At 34.9% G+C, this 22,721-nt stretch overlaps 1 protein-coding gene across 1 annotated transcript; it reads left to right on the top strand.

The window, feature by feature from the left end:
* The first annotated feature begins 8,358 nt into the window (after positions 1-8,358).
* LOC125185418 (WAT1-related protein At2g39510-like) lies at positions 8,359-10,173 on the top strand. Its single transcript, XM_048081941.2, has 6 exons — positions 8,359-8,558; positions 8,642-8,704; positions 8,795-9,152; positions 9,297-9,458; positions 9,540-9,691; positions 9,769-10,173. The coding sequence occupies exons 1-6, from the start codon at positions 8,371-8,373 to the stop codon at positions 9,938-9,940; spliced, it is 1,095 nt and encodes a 364-aa protein (XP_047937898.1). The 5' UTR covers positions 8,359-8,370; the 3' UTR covers positions 9,941-10,173.
* The last annotated feature ends 12,548 nt before the right edge of the window (positions 10,174-22,721 follow it).

The raw sequence follows: 22,721 nt of genomic DNA, 5'->3' as shown, positions 1-22,721 counted from the left end.
TAATGCGCCGTGGTGGTGGTGAGGTCAGAGACGGACATAAATCAACGGCTGTGATCCATCGACTCTCGTCACTCGTGTTTTATGCAAAAATCTATGTGCTGTGTTGGAACCAAACTCAATAAAATATTTTAGATATTTAAAACAGGAAATTACACTCACTTCATTTTATCATAAACCAACTTTGTTAAAAAATAAATACGATGACTATCAATGGATCTTCGGAATTGGAAAAATAAAAATATCGATGATATTTTTTATGTATGAAATTTTTTAGTTTGAGCTTTAATTATAATAATTTCTCTTTTTTAATAAATATGTAGGATAGAGAGTAAAGTGATATTTATTCACATTTTAGGGGGAGAGACAAGTGTTGGATTGTCTACAATAGGTGAGATTAGAGATAAATTTATGACATTTATTGTGTTTGTTGAAGGTCGTCCGAGGTCTTTCATCATTGCATGCAGATTGTTATTCTTGAATTATATTTTTAAATATATAGATTTTGTTTTTAAATAAGTATTTAGGTCCAAAGTTCATAGTAACGGTAATAAAGTCGCTATTGTTGCGTAATGACTAGGGGTGAGGAAAAATATACTCTACTGAAAAAATACTGAATATACTGGTTTTTCGGTATACAACAGTTTTCGGTACGATATCGGTATCAATTTAGGGTTACTGTCTATACCGAATATTTGGTATGGTATCTGTATGATTTTTTTGTACCGCAGTTTTTGGTACGGTATGCAGTATAACGTTCTCGATACAGTATACCGTACCGACCGACCCCTAGTAATTAGGGATGTCAGTGTAGCCCGTAACTTGTGGGCTGGCCCGAATAGCCCGTCAAATTTATAGGGTTAGGGTTGGAAATTTCAAGCCCGATATAGTTAAAACCCTATTAGTCCGCACCCGATTTACCCTCAATCCGTTAAAGCTAGACCCGAAAACCCAATAAATTTCTAATATTCTATTTTTTCACTCCTAATCTGACACTTCATTAATTAGTTTTATACTCCCTCCGTCCTAGTTTAAGAGTTAAATTTTACCATTTAAGTATGTCTCAATTTAAGAGTCACATTTAGAATCTACCATATTTGGACATAAAATTTAACCTCGTTATTCTTCAAATTTACACTCAAATGTCATTACTTTCATAAAAATAAAACAAAACAAAATTTTGAACATACAAAAAGTCAAAATGGTCTCACTTTCCACTACCTCACTTCAATTATTACGCACTCTAACAATCATTACCTCACTTCATTTATTACATACTCCACCAATTTCTTAAAACATGTGTCATAACTAAATCTTACTCTTAAACTGGGACAGAGGGAATAATATATATAACTAAGAAAATAACTTTCAATTTTATATTAAATATACAAATTATATAGGATTAAATTTTTATTAATATAACAATTGATAAATAAATTAAAAACTTCGAATTCACTGAAAAAATATTTAAATTTTTAAAACATGCATTAAAATTTCACGAAATATCTCAAATATTAGTATTTGATCATGTAAATAGTATTTGATCATGTTTATGTTTATGTTTGAGTTAAAGCATATATCTCAAATTTATCGTAGTTAAATATTTTACATTTTATGAATATAACTAATTTTCATCATTATTATTGGATTAATCACATGTTAATTTTATCGACAGCAACCCGATTAACCCGCTGGGCTAGCCCGAAACCCGAGCTTTAGGGTTAGAGTTGAACTTTTATAACACAAAAGAAATCACAACCCGATTAGCCCGCACCTGATTGACCCGCAACCCGAGTAGGATTGACCCGAAACCCGATGATCCGACTCGATTGACATCCACTAGTAATGACCAAATATACTTTTGTTGGAATTGTGATGTGATTGGTCAACACTATTTTACAGGATCAGAGAAAAGTAACATTGTTCAATGAAATGATATATAATTCATTTACATTCTAAACGAATGATCGTGGTACAATTGTTTTCTCTTGATCGATTTACAATAAGTAAAAAACAATGGATCAAAGTTTGTCACTTGGAATTATGAGATTAATTAATGTGTTAATCAAGTGATTCATGAAGACATGTAATAGTTATGTGCACAAGTAACTGGCTATTAAATCTACACGCCGGCGTCGTCCGGCCTCGTGTCGATCGTCAAGCTTCTTTGGATTGTTCTTTAGGCTTGGTCGTTGGACTTGGTTCCGACAGATTAATCTTTTTGAACCACAATAACATATCATTTAGACATGAGTCACATGACCCATTTTCTGTATAAGTTCATGCATCTCCCCGGTTGTTACACCAGTCATGATGAGGTTATATGAACAGGATAAACATTCAAACTTATAACTTTTACAGCTTTTGAATCTACATAAATGATAACATTCAGCACATTAATTCCAACATGAAAAGAATAGTTTCCATTCATTCTCACACAAAGATATCTGATAACAATCTAATTAAAGCTTAGTATGTTTTCATTGTTGAAAGTTTTGTCCCAACTTCATCCAATCAGTTGGAGCTTGGTCTGTTAGCGGTGTTGCTACAAATGAAATGAAGTCGTTTCATCTTTTAAGATGACACGCCTAACCGAGAGTAAAACTGATATACATCTTGTCTTGCGGAAAAGGCATTCCTTGCTAACACTTTCATCTTTTAAGACGACATGCTTATTTATGGTTATGTAGTTTCAGTTACATTATATATTGTTTAATTTCAAGTTTTTCACCTTGTAATTTTTACTATTAGCACTTGTTTTGAGTTGTATTACGTCTGACAAATTCTTCATTTATATCCAGATTTTTTAACAATCGTACGACAATATACGTGACTTGCCGCATGAAGGAGAAGAGTAAGAAAACTTTAGAAACTTAAATATCTTTATTTGGGGATGTCGATTGGCTCAAACATTGTTGCTTCCATTATTTTCAGTTCTCACCATGTTCTTAACTTTCTCAAACATATAGCAAATCAAATTACTTACATTTTTCACTTGTTGACACTATTTGCATAAATTAGAAATGGGTACAAACATACTCCCTCCGGCCCCAAAGAATATGCACTTTGGTTTCAGCACGAGTTTGAATGTAAAATTGGTAAAGTAAGAGAGAGGTAGAGAGAAAAAGTAATTAAAGTATTGTTACTGGAGAATAGGTCCCACCTCATTGTAGAGAAAAGACTTTCCAAAATTAGAAAATGCATATTCTTGTGGGACGGACTAAAAAGGAAAGAGTGTATATTCTTGTTGGACGGAAGGAGTGATATAGATATATTGATTTTAGAAAATACTCCATTCGTCCGTGAATGGAGTCTCATTTTTCCATTTTGGTTCGTCTATAAATAAGAGTCTTGATTCATAACTACTATAAATGGTAATATCCTCATTTCACTAACTCCTTTAACTTACATGTTATTTAAAACTAATATATACAAGTGAGATCTCTATTTTACTAATTTTTTTCCACCAACTTTCCTTAATCTTTCTTAAAATAAGTGTTAACATTTCTTAAAACCCAAGTGAGATGATACTCATATTTGCTTACGGAGAAAATAGTTACTAAGGGTGGAATTAGTTATTTAGTCGTAGGTTAATCTTATGCGCTGACCGCAATTAAAAATTAATAAATTATAATTGCGGATCATTGTGATTAAAATTTTAATTTGTCCTTACTTAGTTGATAGTTCTAGTTAATCCAATTAATCGGGTTAATTTTGTTTACTAAAATATGTGCATGTATAAGTGGTTACTAAAGTTTAATTTGTTTCAAAATCAACACTAAACTTTATACATCTCCCTTCGTCCCAAGATAATTGGGACAACTTTTGAGCACGAGACTTAAGAAATTGATTTGTTAAAGGTTAGAGTTGAGAGAAGAAAGTAAGAGTTGGAATAAAGTAAGAGAGATATAGAGAGTAAAGTAAAAGAGAGAATAAAACTTTTACTAAAAAAGAAGATGATTCAACTTCATTGGGACAAACAAAAAACGAATACAACTCAACTACTTTAGGACGAAGGGAGTATTATTTATAGTTTAATTTAATCGGGTTAATTTTGGTTATGGTTTAATTTAATTTGTTAAATTAGTTTACTGACTATTTTGAAATAAATGAAACTTTAAAACCAATTTAATAGAATTACTCTAATTTACTATAGTAATCATTTATAAAATTAACCCTTAATTAATCTTACTTAGAGCATTCACCATAGGAACAAACCTCCTCACAGCCCATTTCCAATTTCCTCCTATCACATTATTAGTCTATCTAACAACTCATCTTCAACCTTACCAATGTATCTCATTATCTCTATATATAATTTATTTTAATTGTTGGAGAAAACAACAAAAAGGAAATAAATAAGAGAAAAAAAAATTAAAATATGATTATATTTTTAAAAAATGAAATTGAGATTGGCGCCGATCGAGCGCACATCAAAGTCCGGCTGTGCCCGCTCCTCCATTGACCGCCGCTCGGCTCTACTTCCCCAATAGGCGCCGATCGCACAACGGCCGATAAGTGCCCTAATTGTAAGTGCTATGAAAGAATGAGTTTGAGTTCATAGCATAGCTGAATGCACTAACTGACACGCAACATCCAATGTTCCGAAATTAATGATTTAAGCAAAAAACTAATATTTTTTATAAAAGAGCATCAAACAATTTTATTTTGCTTCTCATATTTTTGCTTCCAATATTATACATGTCTCTAAACAAGAAGAGAAAAGCACGACAAAAAGTTGTCCACTCTAACAAAGTTCCGTCGAAACCAAAAAAGCACATCATTTCCGAATTAGTACAACTTTTTAAATATGTGCAAAATCAAGTTACTTTACCATATTTTTATTTAGGTGCCAAAATATTTGGCAATTATGCTTCACACACAATTTTTGGCAACATTCGTTCAATTTTCATGAAGTGAATATATTTATATGATCTAACATTATATCAAATTTATATAAAGAATATTTTGGAGACTATAAAAAATTTCGGAAGATGATCTAAAATTAATTTTATTTTAAAACAAATGTCAGATAAAGAGAAATGAGAGGATATGAAATTAATAACAAAAAAGAGAGAAATAAGAATAAAGTGAAATGATCAAAATTTTCTTTGGCAATGAAAGGGTAAAATAAGAAAGAAAGTTCAAAAGGCAAAAAAACAAATACCTTTAATTATTAATAAATTAAAACCTTAGTACAAAGACCATTAGTACAATTTATATTTATAAAGTATCACAAATATACATCTTATGTTCACCGAATAACAAATTTCAGTTAAATTCATAGATAATAAAATAGGCAATAGATACACATCAAAAAAAAAAAGAAAAAAAGAAAAGGTAATAGATGATCACAAACAAGTATTCCCTCTGCTTCATAGTAGTAGAGTCACGTGTTTCATTTTGGGCGTTTGATAATAATAGAGTCATTTCTTTTTTTAGTAAAAAATATCACATTTTCTCACTTTTACTTTTTCTCTCTCTTACTTTATTACTTCTATTTTTTCCTCTCTTTTACTTTATGAGTACCCTTTTATTTAATGAATTACACACTTTTTTCTTAATTTCCATGACAAAAAAAAATGCTTCTACTACTGCACAATGGAGGGAGTATCACTTGTTGCTGATCAAATTTGGACTAATGAAGTATCAAAATGAAAATCATATATACATCAAACAATAAGTTTACTTGCGAATAATATATTCTCTCTGTTCCACGTTATTTGCATTTTTTTATTTCAGTTCGTCCCAAACTGTTTACACTAATTTAATTACATAGATAATACAATCTCAAATTCACAACCGAAAATAAAAAGTGCGTGTAACAAAGGCGGGAGTGAGTATAAGTTATGTTCCAATTTCATTAATATAAGGCCTTTCGATAAATAACTTAAAAGTAAAATTGTAAGAGTTTAATCCAAAATAGACAATATTAGTACACTGTATTTAGATTGCAGTCGCGCCAGGGTGGCCCAGCAAACCTTCAGCTGAAATGTCGGTCGCCATGCGGAGCTCGCAGTTTACACACGTGATCTTCTTCTTCTTCTTCTTCTTCTTCTTCTTCTTCTTCTTCTTCTTCTTCTTCTTCTTCTTCTTCGAAATTTGGGCACATACACTTGATGTTTTAATTATTACTCCCTACGTCCCGGCTAAGATGACACATTGCTTAGCCGGCATGAGATTTTAGGAGTTATTGGTTAAAGTGTTTAATTGGAGAGAGAGAGAAGGTGAGCGTAAGTATTATAGTAGAGAGATAAAGAAAGATGAATATTTAAATAGGAGTGAAAAAAAGTAGTTGAGTGTATTAATTGGAGAGAGAAATTTACCAAAAAAGGAAATGTGTCATCTTAGTTGGGATAAACTAAAAAGGAAAATGTGTCATCTTAAGCGGGACGGAGAGAGTAGTATTTTTTATATTTAATTTTATAATTGTTTGCTATTTATACTATAGCATTTTTCATTTACTTTTTATATTTCAGTTAATGTAATTTTCAATTAAAATTCAATTACTTCAATGGCTAAAAGTGAGGCTAAAAAGAGACTGACTATATTGCGAGTGTGGAGCTAAAATGATAAAAAATGACGTGACACCTGAAAAATGGGATTAAAATTAAATTTTTTGGAAAGCATTATATTTACCGTTATACTCCCTTTGTCCACGACTAGAAATCCGTTTCTCTATTTTGGTCCGTCCGTGAATAAAAGTCTCGGTTTCATAATTATTATAAATGATAAAGAGGCCCCACATCCCACTAACTCACTCCACTCACATATCATTTAAAACTAATATATACAAGTGAGACCCATATTCCACTAACTTTCTTCCACCCACTTTTCTTAACATTTCTTAAGACTCGTGCCGAATAGTAATGAGACTTATGTTCGCGAACGGAGGGAGTACTAGTTAAATGCAGGTGCAACTCTCACATTTGGTACTTTTAGCACCACGATCACACATGAATCTATTCAACAATATATCAGCGCTGATTGTTATTGCACGTAGCTCGTTATCGAGATACATTATTTACAATTTGGAAGAGAAAACTCAATGCTCAACTTGTTCCAAATTATTGTAACCTTCATAGTTCATACTACTCCCTCCGTTTTTTAAAAATAGCAACAATTTCCATTTTGGACCGTTCCCTAAAAATAGAAACTTTAAAATATTTCTATTTTAGAACATGGATCTCACAATCCACTAACTCTACTTTTTCTCTTCCTCTCTCTTATTTTACTCAATTTTCTTTTCTTCTATATTACTTTACCAATTCTTCTCACTTACTTTACCAATTGTGGATTAAAACATGCGTCGTTTCAAATGTTTCTATTTTTTGAATACGGAGACTACATACTTTAGAATGGAGGGGATGAAAAATAACAAAAAAAAAAATAAAAAAATTATGTTAGTGATTTTAGATGGAATGTACCGATTTAAAATACTAATCAAACTTTTGTAGTATGATATATGCTAATTTATAGTACTAAATTGAAATATTAGTGAAACATTTTGCATGTACAATGTAATTAACCACAAGTATTAACATTGCATCTGTTGAAATTAAAAATTAACGAATTTTAATTGAGAACCAACAAATCCATATTGATAAACCCTCACTTCAAAAATCTAATCAACTTATTGTGTGGAACGGCGGCACCCTCGTTTTTGCGTCAAGAAATTGATCATCTATTAATTGAAAAAAGATAAAAAATAAAAATAAAATACAGCAAGAAATGTAAAGTTGAAACGATTATAAATGAAATAGTAGTGAAAACCGTTCATATGGTGGGTGGTCAAAACTGAAATTAAAGACGAGGGAAAAATAGGATGATGAAATGAAAGAGAAATATGCATCTTTAATTGGGGATAACAAACTAAAGTTGCGATTGATGGTATGTGGCAATAACTAATCAACACATGCACTTGCTCAACAAAGTTGGCACAAACCAGAGTTTAGTATATATAATTACTTTGCACCCTTTTTAATTTAATTTTAATATAATAATTTAATTATATATGTATGCTTTAAATACTCAATCCAAAAGATTATATACCAGCAACAACATTAATGGACTATGCTATAGTAACATCCATCCCATCACTTGATGAAATGAGTCATGTGGCATTGAAATGGAGATTCTATTCTTTAATCTTGCAGTAACAGAGAATAACAGAGGTGTATTGCACTCATAGTCCACCAAAAAGATTGTGGAAATGAGATAGATATATTCAAGAATCAACACAATTAAAGGTTTGATTTCACGTAACATGCTTGTAGTGGATTCAAACTAAGACATGATATGTACACAAACAAACTCCTATTATATATAGGTGAGGTAGACACACACATGTATCAAGAGATAAGTAGACTTGAGATGGATAGTAAATTAGTGAGAGAGCTAAGAGCATATTTGGGTGCAATATTTTTGCAGTTTGGGTATGCAGGCTTAGGTATAATAGCAAAGTTAGCTCTGAATAAGGGAATGAGCAATTACACATTTGCTGTCTACAGAAATCTGGTGGCCGCCATCGTCGTAGCCCCTTTTGCCTTTGCCTTGGAAAGGTTAGAATTTGTTGCCAAGTTTGTGTTTGTGTTTGTGTTAGTGTTTGTGTGAAGTTGAGAGTTTATTTGTTGTTTGTAAACAGGAAAACCAGGCCAAAAATGACACTCTCCATTTTCATCAAAATATCCCTCCTTGCTCTATTGGAGTAAGTGTAACTAATTACTCTCTCTCACTCTTTTATAGTCTTAATTTCTACAAACCAACCCAACAACCTAACATGTTGTTGAAATTGCAGGCCTGTGATAGATCAAAACTTGTACTACATTGGGCTGAAGAGCACAACAGCTACATTTGCAGCCGCGATGTGGAACACGGTTCCGGCCCTCACCTTTCTATTTGCGTGGCTCTTCAGGCTTGAAACCGTCAACTTCAGAAAACTGCACAGCCAAGCAAAGGTTGTGGGAACTGTAGTAACTCTAGGTGGAGCAATGATAATGACTTTGGTAAAAGGCTCTGTTATAGAATTGCCATGGACCAGACAAAACGCCAACTCTAACTCTCTTGCTGAAGAAATACACCCCCACCAATTTATCATGGGAGCTATTATGATTGGAGCTGGTTGTATTTGTGGCTCCCTTTTCTACATTCTACAGGTATGTATATATAGTGTCCTTCCAACATTTAAGCAACAAAATTAGTGGATGGATTTTGCATGAAAGACTGTTTATGTTGCAGTAAATGCAATTTATTTTGTTATTTTACTTTAGTATACATTTTCAATATTTCTTGTGTTATAGGCGATCACGTTGAAGTCGTACCCAGCAGCGATTTCCCTCACCGGCCTCATATGCATGTTCGGAGCATTGCAAGGGACCGTCCTCACTCTCGTGGTCGAGAGGGGCAATGCTCACATCTGGTCAATTGGATGGGACACCTCACTTTTAGCTTATGTTTATGGTGTAAGAACACGCATTTGTGATGGACTATATATCTTCAAATTATTTCACTTAACACTTAAAAAAAGAATTTTGACAATGCAGGGATTAATATGTTCTGGAGTGGCCTACTATGTATCAGGAGTCATCATGAAGGACAAAGGCCCGGTTTTCGTTACTTCCTTCAATCCTCTAAACATGGTGATTGTTGCCGGCATGAGCTCTTTCATTCTGGCCGAGCAGCTCAACGTCGGCAAGTACGTTTTCCAATTTTCCTAGACCTAGGTGTTTGTATGAATGAGACGGATGCTAACAGAGGGTGCTCAAATTGCAGGGTAGCAGGAGCCACGGTGATCGTGATTGGGCTCTACCTAGTTATATGGGGAAAGACTCGCGATCAAAGCGTATCCACGTATCCTCAATCGGAACTTGTCCACCAATCACCGCAGAATCAAACCTCCAACACACATGTCTCCAAGCCAACTTCCGACGACAGTGTTGTTTAAGAGGAACAATTTTCATCATAAAGTATACATTAAGAAAACAAATAATCGAGGCTTATTATATTTTCTGTAAGAGCAGAGTTGAGACATTGTTATCTAAATTCATCAATACAAATGTCTAAGCAATCACAGCTCAAATACTTGTGGTTATAGTTCAATCTGAAATGGGCACTTAGAAGATCTCCCATGAAAATCAGATTTGTATTGTAGTATCTATGCAAAAAAGTTTTGAAGAATTTACAAGAATGTCATTTTAATTAAATAATTTTTTATTAATGTACCATGATTTGAAATGTCAAAGAAATGTACTCTGAAAGGTAAAAACCAACTAGTATAAGATATAAGTGAGACATTTATTATTAAGTTAATTTATAACAAGTGATATTGGGCTTACTAAAAGTTTCAAACGAGAAGAATATGAACCTCTACGTATTCTATATTAATTTGGCACGAAATTGATTTGACAGGCAAACGTAGTAGAATGGCTTCACCCCCTCAAATCCCTCAAGTGAGTCTATTTCCAATCCAATACAGAAATATTTTACTTTTACCCACAACTCCTACACTTTCAAATGTTGGATATATATATTCAGCAATCAGCTATTAGCAATATAGGTGACAAAACAGAGTGATTGACCAAGACCAAGACCAAGACCAAGTGAAGTGTCTCTAGCTCTCCCGAGGGCCGCCCATCTGACCTTATAGATTCAAGGAGATGTCGTTCATGAAAACGTATAGGAAAAAGACGTCGAAAAGTATCCAGCTCCATCTCTGAAGATAAATCATGGTTTCACTCGCAGTAGCCATGTTCTTAGTTGTTTATTCTGTCAAACAAAATTGTTAGCATTTTAGATGGTGTTTGGTTTACTAGATAAAATAAAATAGTTGGAAGATATAATATAGGAATAAGTTGTGAGATTATTTATTAGGAGGGGTTGGTTGTGACTAATTATCAATGACTATCCATCTAAAATTAAGTCATGACATTCAATCTCTTCAACCAAACATAATTTAATCATGAGATATAATCTTGCAAACCGAACACTCTCTTGCTGTATTATTTGAATGAGAACTAACACATTATAGGATCAAGTAATAGACGTACATAACACCACAAACAATTGCTATACAAATTTGATCAAAACACAAAAAAAGTGTTATGTCCGTCCCATCTCAAGTGATTGATTTCTTTTCAGCCGTTGTTATGGGAGAATGATAGTAAATAGTTAAAATGCAGATAAAGTAAAGTAAAATAGAGAGTAATGTAGAAGAGGACTTCCTCAACATTAATATCTCTCTTACTTTATTTTCTCCCTACTTTAACTATTTATTATCATTTTCTCAAAACACATGCCGAAAATCAGTCAATCACTTGAACTGGAATATAGGGAGCATTTTTTATCCACTTTGAATGAACACCACTTGCACCACGTGCTGGTCTGGAGCAGTGCAGAAAGCCAGAAACCATTTGAATGAACAATTCTTATTTCTCTATGCGTTGAGCAGTGAACGTAAAATGTAAATGAATAAGACCTTCTCCAATAGTACACTAAAATCTAAAATGAAGTAGAAAATTAGTTCTAATAGTACTCTAATCCAATTTCATTTTTTGTTTTTGAGTAAAGATATACTTATATTTAGGTTTACACTAAAATAAAACCAAAAACTTTTTCAAATTTATGATTAAAAAGGCATAATATAAAGATACTCTAAATGATTTGTAACTGTTACATGAATCAATTTTTTTATATTTAATGCCTAAATTTATTCCTCCAAATTCACCAAGTACTCTAGTTTGCAATACATATTAAAAGCGCATAGAGTTCACGCACTTGATCAAGTCAAACAGTCGATGGATCAAGCAAACTACTATCTATCGGTCGTTGGATATGCAAATGGAGAGACTTAGGCCTTTCAAAACCTTAACCCACAATACTATAGACTAGTAAAGGGAAGTAAGGGTTGAATCCCTTAGGGACAGAGGCAGGATGATTTGGGTTTGAGACATTGGGAGGTTTTTTGCTGCAGCCACACTTTTCAGCAGTGTTTTAAAAACCGGTTTGGACCGGCTGGTCGGACCGGTCCGGCCGCGAACCGGTGCTCATACCGGTTCGGTTCACCTTATAAAGCCGGCAGGAGGTTGGGCCGTTTTGAACCAGATGAACCGTCCGGTTCGACCGGGAACCGCCAACCGGTTGAACCGGTTTTCTTTGATTTTCAACAATTTTTACAAAAAATTGAGTTCAATTGGATTCGAACCATAGACCTCATGTATGCAAGTCCACCTCCATTACCACTCCACCACTTCAATTATTGTGACATAACAGTAACTTTGATTATTCTTATAATCAATAATTTTCATTCATTCTATAATTTATTACTTATAAATTGATTAAATAATTATGATTAATTGTAAATAAAATATATTATTTATACTTATTATCTAATAAACTTTGATAGTAATTTATCACACTAAATTTGAATATTGTCATACATATATTTAAATAAATATAAGTTTTAATATATTAGGTATATATTTATACAATTATATTTTTATTTCACTAAAATTTAATTATACTTATACTCAATTAAGCTTAATAAGATTTTATTATTCACTAAATTTGATCAAAACCTACATTTTATTATATATAATATATTTAATTATATATGCTACAGTAAAACGGCCCGACCAGTGGTTGGACCGTCAGACCAGTTGAACCGTGAACCAGTAGCTTCGCCGGTTCGCTTGCCGGTCCGGTTTTTAAAACATTGCTTTCCAGTGGGTTAAGTTTGGGACTAAAAGCTAAACTGATCAACTCAATAAACTAAATAGATCAACTAACCTAGACAAACTTAAAGCTGAGAAACATGTTGGATTGATCAATTAAAATAAGATGGGAAAAGTACTCTGCAAAAGGTAAATAGGGACCACTGACACTATTACGCACTACTAAAAAGCTGTAAACAACGAAAAGGTGACAAGGACTGCTACTCTAACGAACTACGATCTTCTTCTTCACTAAGCAACTAAATAAAACACCTACGATAGATGAAAACAGAGCAGCTAACATAAAAATAGAATACAGATAAATCAAAGCATGGATCCATGTAAATCAGACATAAAGAGAAAACATATCTATAATATCTATCCTAGTTTATGCAAATTGACGAACTAAAAACTCAAATCTAACTACGATGAATCGAAAATAGAACAACAAGCAATCATCAGAACAGAATCCAACTCAGCTATCAACAAAACCAAACCAACATGCATCGCAAACTCCATCTAAACATCGAATCTAGTCATAAACAACTAAGTTATGTAGATCTAACTTCAAAATTAGAACAAAACTAAAACTAAACAAGAGAAACGAAAGTGACAATTGGACCTAAAACGGTTGATTGTATCTTCATTGGATCTTAATAGTAGTGCATATAGATTTGTTGTTCACAAGTCTGAAATATCGACTATTACAGTAGGAACAACAATTGAGTCAAGGAATGCCGTATTTCTCGAAAATACATTTCCTTGCAAGGACAAAGAAGAAGTTCCAATCAGTTCTGAGACAAGAAATGAAAATGAGGCCACTAGTTCTAAAACAGTGGATGAAGCCACTAGTTCTACATGAAGGGGTTGGCAGCGGAAGCGCTCACATAAATCAATTACTCCCTCCGTCCCAGTTTTATAGTTACATTTTGCCATAAAAGTCCGTCCCACATTTATAGTCACATTTAGAATTTTTCATATTTGGACGTAAAATTTTACCCCATTATTCACTAAAATTACACCCAAATGCCATTATCAACACAAAAATAAACCAAAACAAAAATAAAAAACCAAAAAGTCAACAAGGGACCCACCTTCAACCAACTCACCTAATTTATTACACACTAATTCATCTCACTTCATTTATTACACACTCCACCATCTCACTCTTCCATCTCACTTCATTTATTACACACTCTACCATCTCACTTCATTAATTACACACTCCACCAATTCCTTAAAACCCGTGCCCTAACTAAATGTGACTATAAATGTGGGACGGAGGGAGTACATAATAATTCTGATCTATTTAGCAGATTATTTAGACAAATTCTATTCGTGTAATTATCACATGTATCATGCTCATAACTCAAATAAAACATGCTTTAAATTAATTGAAATCTAAAACATGCTTTTCTAGGGTTTAGCCATTATACCTTGATGATTCTCCAAAGAATCGAAGATGGCTAGCGTCTTCTCCACGTGAAGATCTTTAGTACAAAACCACGGATCTTCTGTCTGGTTCCCGAACTGTAAACTGATATCAGGGTGGGCTGATCTCACGAGTGTACTAGGACTTAAATAGAGAAGACAGAAATCCTTTCCCACGGAGGAGAAGAAAATTCGACCACTCCCAGAAAGAGAGGGGGGGCGAAAATTTTGAGTAAAAATTACAAGTCTGTTTTCTGTCTCCTTTATTCTCCTATTTATAATAAGTCACATATTGGGCCCAGACATGGATCTATGGAAGGCTTTGGATATGGGCTTCTCCAATTAGCTTTTTACTAATTAAATTAAACCCAATTTAATATAATCTTATAATTGGAATATTACGAGCAGCCACTACAAAAGTAATATTGCACTCCCCATCCAAATCCGAAATTATAAGTACTTCGGGTTTCCATTACTTGATATTTATTTCTCGCGCTTAAGATAGAAACATCCATTAATTAATTATTGTCTGCTATGGACTTAATTAATTAATATCTTATTTATTCCAAGAGAGGATTCTGCAAGAAAACTTATTTATTATTCATAGAGTAATTAAACTCCAACTAGCTAGGTTCCGAATAATAAAACCTTTCTTCAAGTTTCTCTTGAGGATGTTATCAAACGAGACTCACCTTGCGCACGATTCAACATAATAGCAATTCTAGCACCGCTAGATATTAATCACCACTACCCAATATACCGGGCTTATTGGGTTGCGGAAAACCCGCACCATTTGGTAAGTCAAAGTAGTGCATAATCAATACCGTATGCTCAATGCTAACGTACATTGATTAAGATATAACAATTTACAAAACCTCGTCTTTCAGTAGATAGCATAAAGACTGTCTCGCTGTTAGATCCTTTCAGTGCTATACCACACCAATGTGATCTTATTTCAGTAAGGCTTAGAAATAATCGGACTAACATTGCAACCTTTCACGATAGGTAGTCTAAGCCTATCTAGGTTGTGAAATTATTCTTTTTCTTTGTTTAGAACTGACCGTGTTACCTTAAAGTGAACGACGCCCACAACCGGTCTACTAAAACAAAGACTTAGACTTTGTTAAGTTACTTATACATTTAAACATGTAATAAAAATCTATTAAATGTAAAACATAACAACATTATGACAAAAATAATCTATTTATTCCTTTGAAAAATAAAATAAGAGTTTTAACAGTATTCAATCACTCGAAAGGTGATTTCTAGTATACAAGCTCTAACACTACATCAGTGGATGAAGAGCCTAAATCACGCAAGCGAGTGAGGCCTGATCCAAGTGATGCAGTACTAAGACGTGGTAGTAGGGTCAGAACACCAAAAACATTTGGTCCTGACTACATTGCTTTTATGTTGAACAAAGAGCCCGTTCAACCACGGAATAGCCCGTTCAACCATGGAATCAGAATTCATAACTTTAGATAAAGCTGAGGAAGAAGCCGAGTGGCTTAAGAACTTCCTTGAGGATATTCCAGATTGGTGTAAGCCAGTGCCTCCAGTGTTGATTCACTGTGATAGCCACGCCGCTATCGGGAGGGCAAATAATGGCTTCTATAACGGTAAGTCTCGACATATTCGTCGACGACATAATACCGTGAGATATTTGATCATAACAGGCGTGATTACAATTGAATATGTGAAGTCAATAGATAATCTAGCGGATCCGCTAACCAAAGGGTTAAACCGTGATCAAATGAATAAGTTGCTAGAGGGAATGGGTTTGAAATCCGCAAACTAAAGAATTGTCATAGTGGTAACCCAACCATGATGACTGGAGATCCCAAGAACTTGGTTCAACAGGAAAACTAAGCTATTAGAGTTTGTGTGAAACACTCGTCTACATCTATTCCCTAAAGAGCAATAGAGTGTTGAAAACTTGCCTTGTGGTGAGGATAAGTCTATGACTTTTAATGATTCCTAAGGATCTTTAGGAGATTAAGTTCTCAAAGAGACCGAGTAGGGCAAGATACTCGAGTAGGAATCACCTATGTAAGTGTGAAGTGTGGCGCTTCAAATTACACACTTATGAATCCAAAGTGGTGTCCAAGGCCGCAAAGGACACAAAACGTGAGAACAGATGAGGTTGAGGTGTTTAAGTGTTAACACCATTGTCTCGGTGCACGCTGTGGGGGACTAGTTCAAAGCATCGCGCTACTAGGCCACCAGTGTATCCAATGGCGTTGACTATGGAAGTTTAAAAGCTAAAAACTACCTATCCTTATGCTTATATACCTCTCGAGGGTTGAGCTTGTGTCTGCATGCATATGCATTGGACTATTTCCACTCATGTGGGGGATTGTTGGAATCTATGCCGGTCAATGGACTTTAACCAATTATAATTTCAACGAGATATTTAATTTTATAAAATTAAATGATATAGCGTTGATCTACGTTCGGAGTAGATGCCCCCGTGGTATATTCATTTTCTCAAAACCGATTCCCGGTGAGTGAGAAATAATGGATTAAAGTTGTGCAAAATTGCAAACTAAATGAGCTATGAGAGAAGCTTAGGGAATAACTAAGAGAGTTAATTATCCCACATTGGAAGTTACAACCTTATTAATCAAGTATTTAATAAGAAGGATTATTACATGTAATGATTATAGTGGACTAAAATGGGCTGTAGAGCCCACATGCGCACACGCGTGCCGTCGCCAGCCGCCCCGCCGCGAGCCTGAGCCCTTGCCTGTGACCTTGGACTTGGACTTGGACTTGGATCTTGGACTTGGATCTTGACAATTGGTCTTTGGTTGGTCTTTGGGCTGTTGAAGAGACTAGAGTAGACGTGCAGTGTGTGATATCTCTCTATCTAACAGGTCCAGAGGATTCGACTAGATTTCAGAGGCTAGAAGATCATGAAACTATCAGACAGGGGTCGTTGGGTGCACTCTATTTCTTCAAAACCTCAACCCACTATACTACAACTAGCACATGGAAGTAAATGATCGATCCCACGAGGACGGATGTGTTACGATACTGCATTTGAGGATGTTTTGGGAAAGGGGGTTGGCTGCTGCCACGCAATTTGTGGGTCGAGTACTAAAACTACTGGGTCTGAGAGACTTAAACTACTTTACTCTACCTACTGGGTCTAAGAAATGAGAACGTACGGAACATGCATGACTTTGAGAAACGAAATGTTTTAAAGTTCTAAGACAACTGGAGTTAACTTAACTAGATGGATTTTCCTAATTTGGACAAACAAAGACAAAGCAAATAGTGGGGACAAGTTTCCTTAAACTACCAGGGTCTGGAAAAACATGCAGAAAAGTAAAAAGATATGCAGAAAGTACTGACAAGGTCTGGAGAACACGCAGAAAAGCAAGGTACATGTAGAAAGTACTGACAAAAGCAGATCTGGTTCTAACTACCAACAAACTTCATCTTCTTCGGGAATCAAACAAGAATAGCAGATAAAACAGAGCATTAAACACCATGAAAACAGAGCAAACTTCAGATCTAAGCTTAAAACGAGAAATTAAAGCCTAAATTAACAGATCTACGCTACTGGACCTAGAGGATGCAGAAACAGAAAGTAAATAGCCATAATCATGCAAAACGTAAACAGCAAACACCAGATCCACGAAACTCCAACTCAAATCCACCACGATTCAACAAATCCAAACATCTCCATACGTAAATCCACAACCTCCAACAACAAACCAACAGATCTCAGCTCCAAACATCCAACAATCAACAACAACGAAAACGAAAAGCAAAAAATAAACATCAACTCAGCGAGATCCAACAAAAACCAACATAAACTTCCATAATAACGAGAAATAGCTTCGAATCCAGCAGATCAAAGTCAGAAAGTAAAGTTACGAAACTTAATGAAAACAAACTAAACAAAACAAGATAAATATTGTTTCTTCGCCTTCATAAGGCGGTGTTACACAGCAGCAAAATGACGAGAACCACGACGGCGGCCAGAAATCACCCCATCTCCAAGTGCGCAGCAAGTGAAACGAGTTTTAAGTGTGAAAAACAGGGAGCTAAGTGTATTGTGTTGAAGCTGATCGAGAATTGATATATCCAGTCGTGCCTTCTTCCTTTAGGTTGATCTCTTTATATAGGAGAGGCTCTAATCCCTAGGACATCCTTTTTGTTATTTGACGCTTGTGCCCTTGAATAAGACGCTCTAAAATATCTGCTCTCTGCCTTTTTCTGCTCCCGTCGCCAACTTCTAATTCTCCCAGGTCATCTGAATTTATTACTCTCTTTTGGATCTGCCAGGTCAGGTAACAACAACTCCTAGGTTCGGCAGATTTATTACGCACCTGAACTCAGAAACACAGATTAGCGCCCCAAATGCACAGAATTTTAACCTAAAACCAATGCATGAAACGACCCTTACCAGCTGTTCTTTAGGCCTGGTCGTGGGCTTGATGTTTGGATTCGACCCAAGGCTAGTGTATCTAGTTCTTTTTAGACCGCCACCATTTCCACGTCAGCAAGACAAGCGGGATAACACCTCGTCAGGATGACGAGGTAAAGCCAACGTGGTTGAAACGTGATAGTCCACGTCGTGAATGAACCTAGACGCGTCTAGATTCAACCTCTCCAGCTCTGAGCTCGTAACGGCTTGTAACGCCCGACCGTTACAGCCTCACCATGATGACAGCCAGTGGACTGAGCCTATAAATAGGCTAGCCACTCCATGCATTTTACACACTAGAATTCACAAGCATTTCACCAAAGCATAAGCTCTCTCTCTCTTTTGCATAGTTCTTCTGTTGAAGTTCTTCCCTCACTTCCATCCAGTTCGCCGGAGCTCTGCTGATAGCGGAGACGTAGCCGTTTTATCTTTGGGGACGAAACACCAATCCGAAGAGCACTACCGAGGAGTATCTCATCTTGCGGAAAGAGGCCTCCTCGACTCGGCTAAATTCCTTTTACGGTTTTACTATTTCGATTTTCCCATTGTAATTTCGTTTCAGTTTGTTCTTTTGTATTCCTTTTTTTGGATTGTATTATGCCCGGCTTTTATCTCTTGTAATTTTAGAAACCAAAAAATCTGAGTCCCTTCTTCCTTGATAAGGAAGAAGAGAGGAAAGTAGAGGTAGAACAGTGTCTCCGGTTGTTCCTAGCTTCCTTGCTCCATGCTACGAATAAAAGTGTGAAGTGTGGAATGTGAAGTGACTGAAGATGATGATGCCGAACTCCCTTCTGTGTGCCTTCTCTTCACAATTTATAGGATGGCATTGGACCCAAATCCCTAGGGTAAGCTCATCCTGTCTCGACATTAATGCCCTTGAGATGACATCTTATTTTCTCTCTCCTATGACTCATCATCTCATGTGGTGAACTCCACTTGATCAGCTTGCTGGCTAGGCAGGTTCCATTGCTTGTTCTCAACTGATCAACTTATCTTCGATTCTGGCCATTTTTCGCTTATTTTCCAAGTTGATCAAGTTGTTCTTGCACTTTGCCGCTTCAACACTTTTTAGCTCCTGCACACTCAAATTCACCACTTTTTCGCACATTATCACCCATGTTAGTGTAATAAACCCCTATAAAGCCATGCTTGTAACGAGCCCTATCACCCATGCAACAGAAAGAGCAATGTCAACACAACATCAAAACAATAACGTGAATTAAAGATCAAAGCAATATTCCTACATTCCATCAAATTAACATCTATTTCAACCTAGAAAACAAATAGAAAACTGAAGTCTCAACCGACACAATTTCCTTGCACCCTTAAAATCATTAAACATTTTACGCATACAATAACAAACACACCAATAACATTGAAATGATTCAAATTCAATGAATGAATAAAGAGATTGGGAATCACACAAATTTGATCAAAATGGAGTTTATAACCCTAGAAAAAATGGACTAGCTGTTCGGTTTAGTATACCAAAAAGCATGTTTAGAGCAAGTTTCGCGCGAATAGAATCTTGCTTGCATACGGAAAACTCTACAATCCACTTTTAACCCGATTCAGTATTATTCGAGCAGTTTCGCACAAATGGAATCAGTATATTATTATATTCTGTTTGCTTGTGCATTTATAAGATGTTTTATAAACATTTAAATGTATACGAAGCAAACAAAGTCTAAGTCTTTTGCTTAGTAGACTGGTTGTGGGCGACGTCCACTTTAAGGTAACACAGTCAGTTCTATGCAATGCTTTGCAAAAGAAAAAGAAGAATTTCACAACCTAGATAGGCTTAGACTACCTATCATGAAAGGTTGCAATGTCAGTCCGATTATTTCTAAGCCTTTCTAAAATAAGATGACGTTGGTATGGTATAGCACTGAATGAATCTAACAGCAAGACATGTCTTTATGCTATCTACCGAAAGACTAGGTCTTGATAAAATACTATTTCTTAATCTACGTACGTTAGCATTGAGCATACGGTATTGATTATGCACTACTTTGACTTATCAAATGGTGCGGGTTTTTCGCAACCCAATAATCCTGATATATTGGGTAGTGGTGATTAATATCTAGCGGTGCTAGGATTGCTATTATGTTGAATCGTGCGCGAGGTGAGTCTCGTTTGATAACATCCTCAAGAGGAGCTCGAACAAGGTTTTATAATTCAGAAAATTGGCCAGTTGGAGTTTTATCACTCTATGAATAATAAATAAGTGTTTCTTGCTGAGTCCACTCTTGGAATTAATAAGATGTTAATTAATTAAGTCCATAGCAGACTTCAATTAATTAATGAACATTTATATCTTAAGCGCGAGAAATAAATAATATAAATAATGGAAACCCAGATTACTTGTAATTTCAGATTCAGAAGGGGAGTGCAATATTACTTATGTAGTGGCTGCTCGTAATATTACAATTAAAAGCTTATATTAAATTGGGGTTCAATTTAATTAGTAAAAAGCTAATTGGAGGAGCCCATATCCAAAACCTTCCATAGATCTTTGTCTGGGCCCAATATGAACTTAATATAAATAGGAGAATAAAGGAGACAGGAACACATTATTTTTTTGAAAATCACGCCAGTCCCAAAAAAAATTAGAGAGGGAACGATTTTTTATTATTCTCCTCTGAGAGATCTTCAGCTCCTCCTCCATGAGAAATTTTCTGTCTTCTTTATTCGAGTATAATATTTTGATAAGATCAGCCTACCCTGATATCGAGATACAGTTGGGGAACCAGTCAGAAGATCCGTGGTCTAGTATTGAAGATCATCATCGTGGAGAAGGCGCGATCAATCGTCGATTCTTTGGAGAATCAGAATCGGTAACTCTAAACCGTAGAAATCATGTTTAGGATTTATATTTTCTAAGTATGAATTATTTGCGTTCAACATGCAATTATCTGTTTAACATGTGAATTGATTAATCGCATAATCGGTCAAATAGATCTATGTCTGATTTATTTGTTTTGTACAAGTCTTCCGCTGTGCAAGGGCGCCAAACCCTAGCACTAGTTATCACGAGCAACAACAATAGAATTAATTATTAATTCATTTTTTTGCTCTAGTAATCTGTATACTTCTTGCCTTCTTTCTGAAATAATCGGCGGCCAGATTTTCTGGTCACGCCAAGACGGAGAAGAAAAGGAAGTGTTTCGGGTTTTTTCAAAACAGTATATTCAATTATTAAAATTTCCCAAAGTATGAAAACGTAATGAAACACATTCAACCCACAACAAGTGAACCAGGCTTTAAACTGAGACGATGGTTTCTCTGCGACGCGGACCACCGTAGTCACCTGTAGTTTATTTCGCCACGTGGCGAAGAGATTCGACCGCAGGGCCGCAGCATTCCATAGATTTCGTGTAGCGTATTCTAGCTGTCCACGTAATAGTACGATGAATAGAATAGCTGTAATTGGCGCAGCTGATTTATTCACTAAAATCTTGTAAACAAAATAAAATACGAGTATTACAAACAACATATAAGAATGATTTTAATAGCGGATGAGGAAGATTATATACATTTACATAATTCATTTATCAAATTGTTCATTATATTTTTGAGGTTCTACACCACGTTTTGCTATGCAATTTGTTTCTGTGAAAAAGATTCAAAATACTAAATACTCACTCCATCCCATTAAATATGCAACATTTACTTTTCGGCACGGAATTTTAAGTAGTGTTGTTTTGTGAGTTAGTAAAGAGAGAATAAAGTAAGAGAGAAGAAAAAGTAGAGAGAGTATTGTTATCATTTTTAGAAACGTTTCATTTTTTATGGGACATACCAAAAAGGAAAACGTTTCATTTCTAATGGGACAGAGAGAGTATAACTCTTTAAGTTCGACATCTTTCCATGCAAAATAGTTACTGTACTATGTTTTTTCATTTTGCGTCATTAACAAAAATTAGCTTCTATTTATTCCTATTTATTCGACTTTTTCTTTTTATTTTTTTTAATTTACCAATTTTATATTAAAATGCACGTGGTTCACAAGTAAGATAATTTTTATTGGACGGTAATAGAAATATCATGTTTAAAAAATATTTGGGGCATAACGTAATTTGCGACGGTCAATGATTAATGAGATATTTAGTGGTTGAGACAATCCGAGGATTAAAAAAAAGGAGAGA

Source organism: Salvia hispanica, chromosome 1, assembly GCF_029641045.1.
Source record: "Salvia hispanica isolate PSC_SH4W2 chromosome 1, Shi_PSC_v1, whole genome shotgun sequence".
NCBI classification, from domain to species: Eukaryota; Viridiplantae; Streptophyta; class Magnoliopsida; order Lamiales; family Lamiaceae; genus Salvia; species Salvia hispanica.
This window is presented reverse-complemented; position numbering and strand designations above follow the sequence as displayed.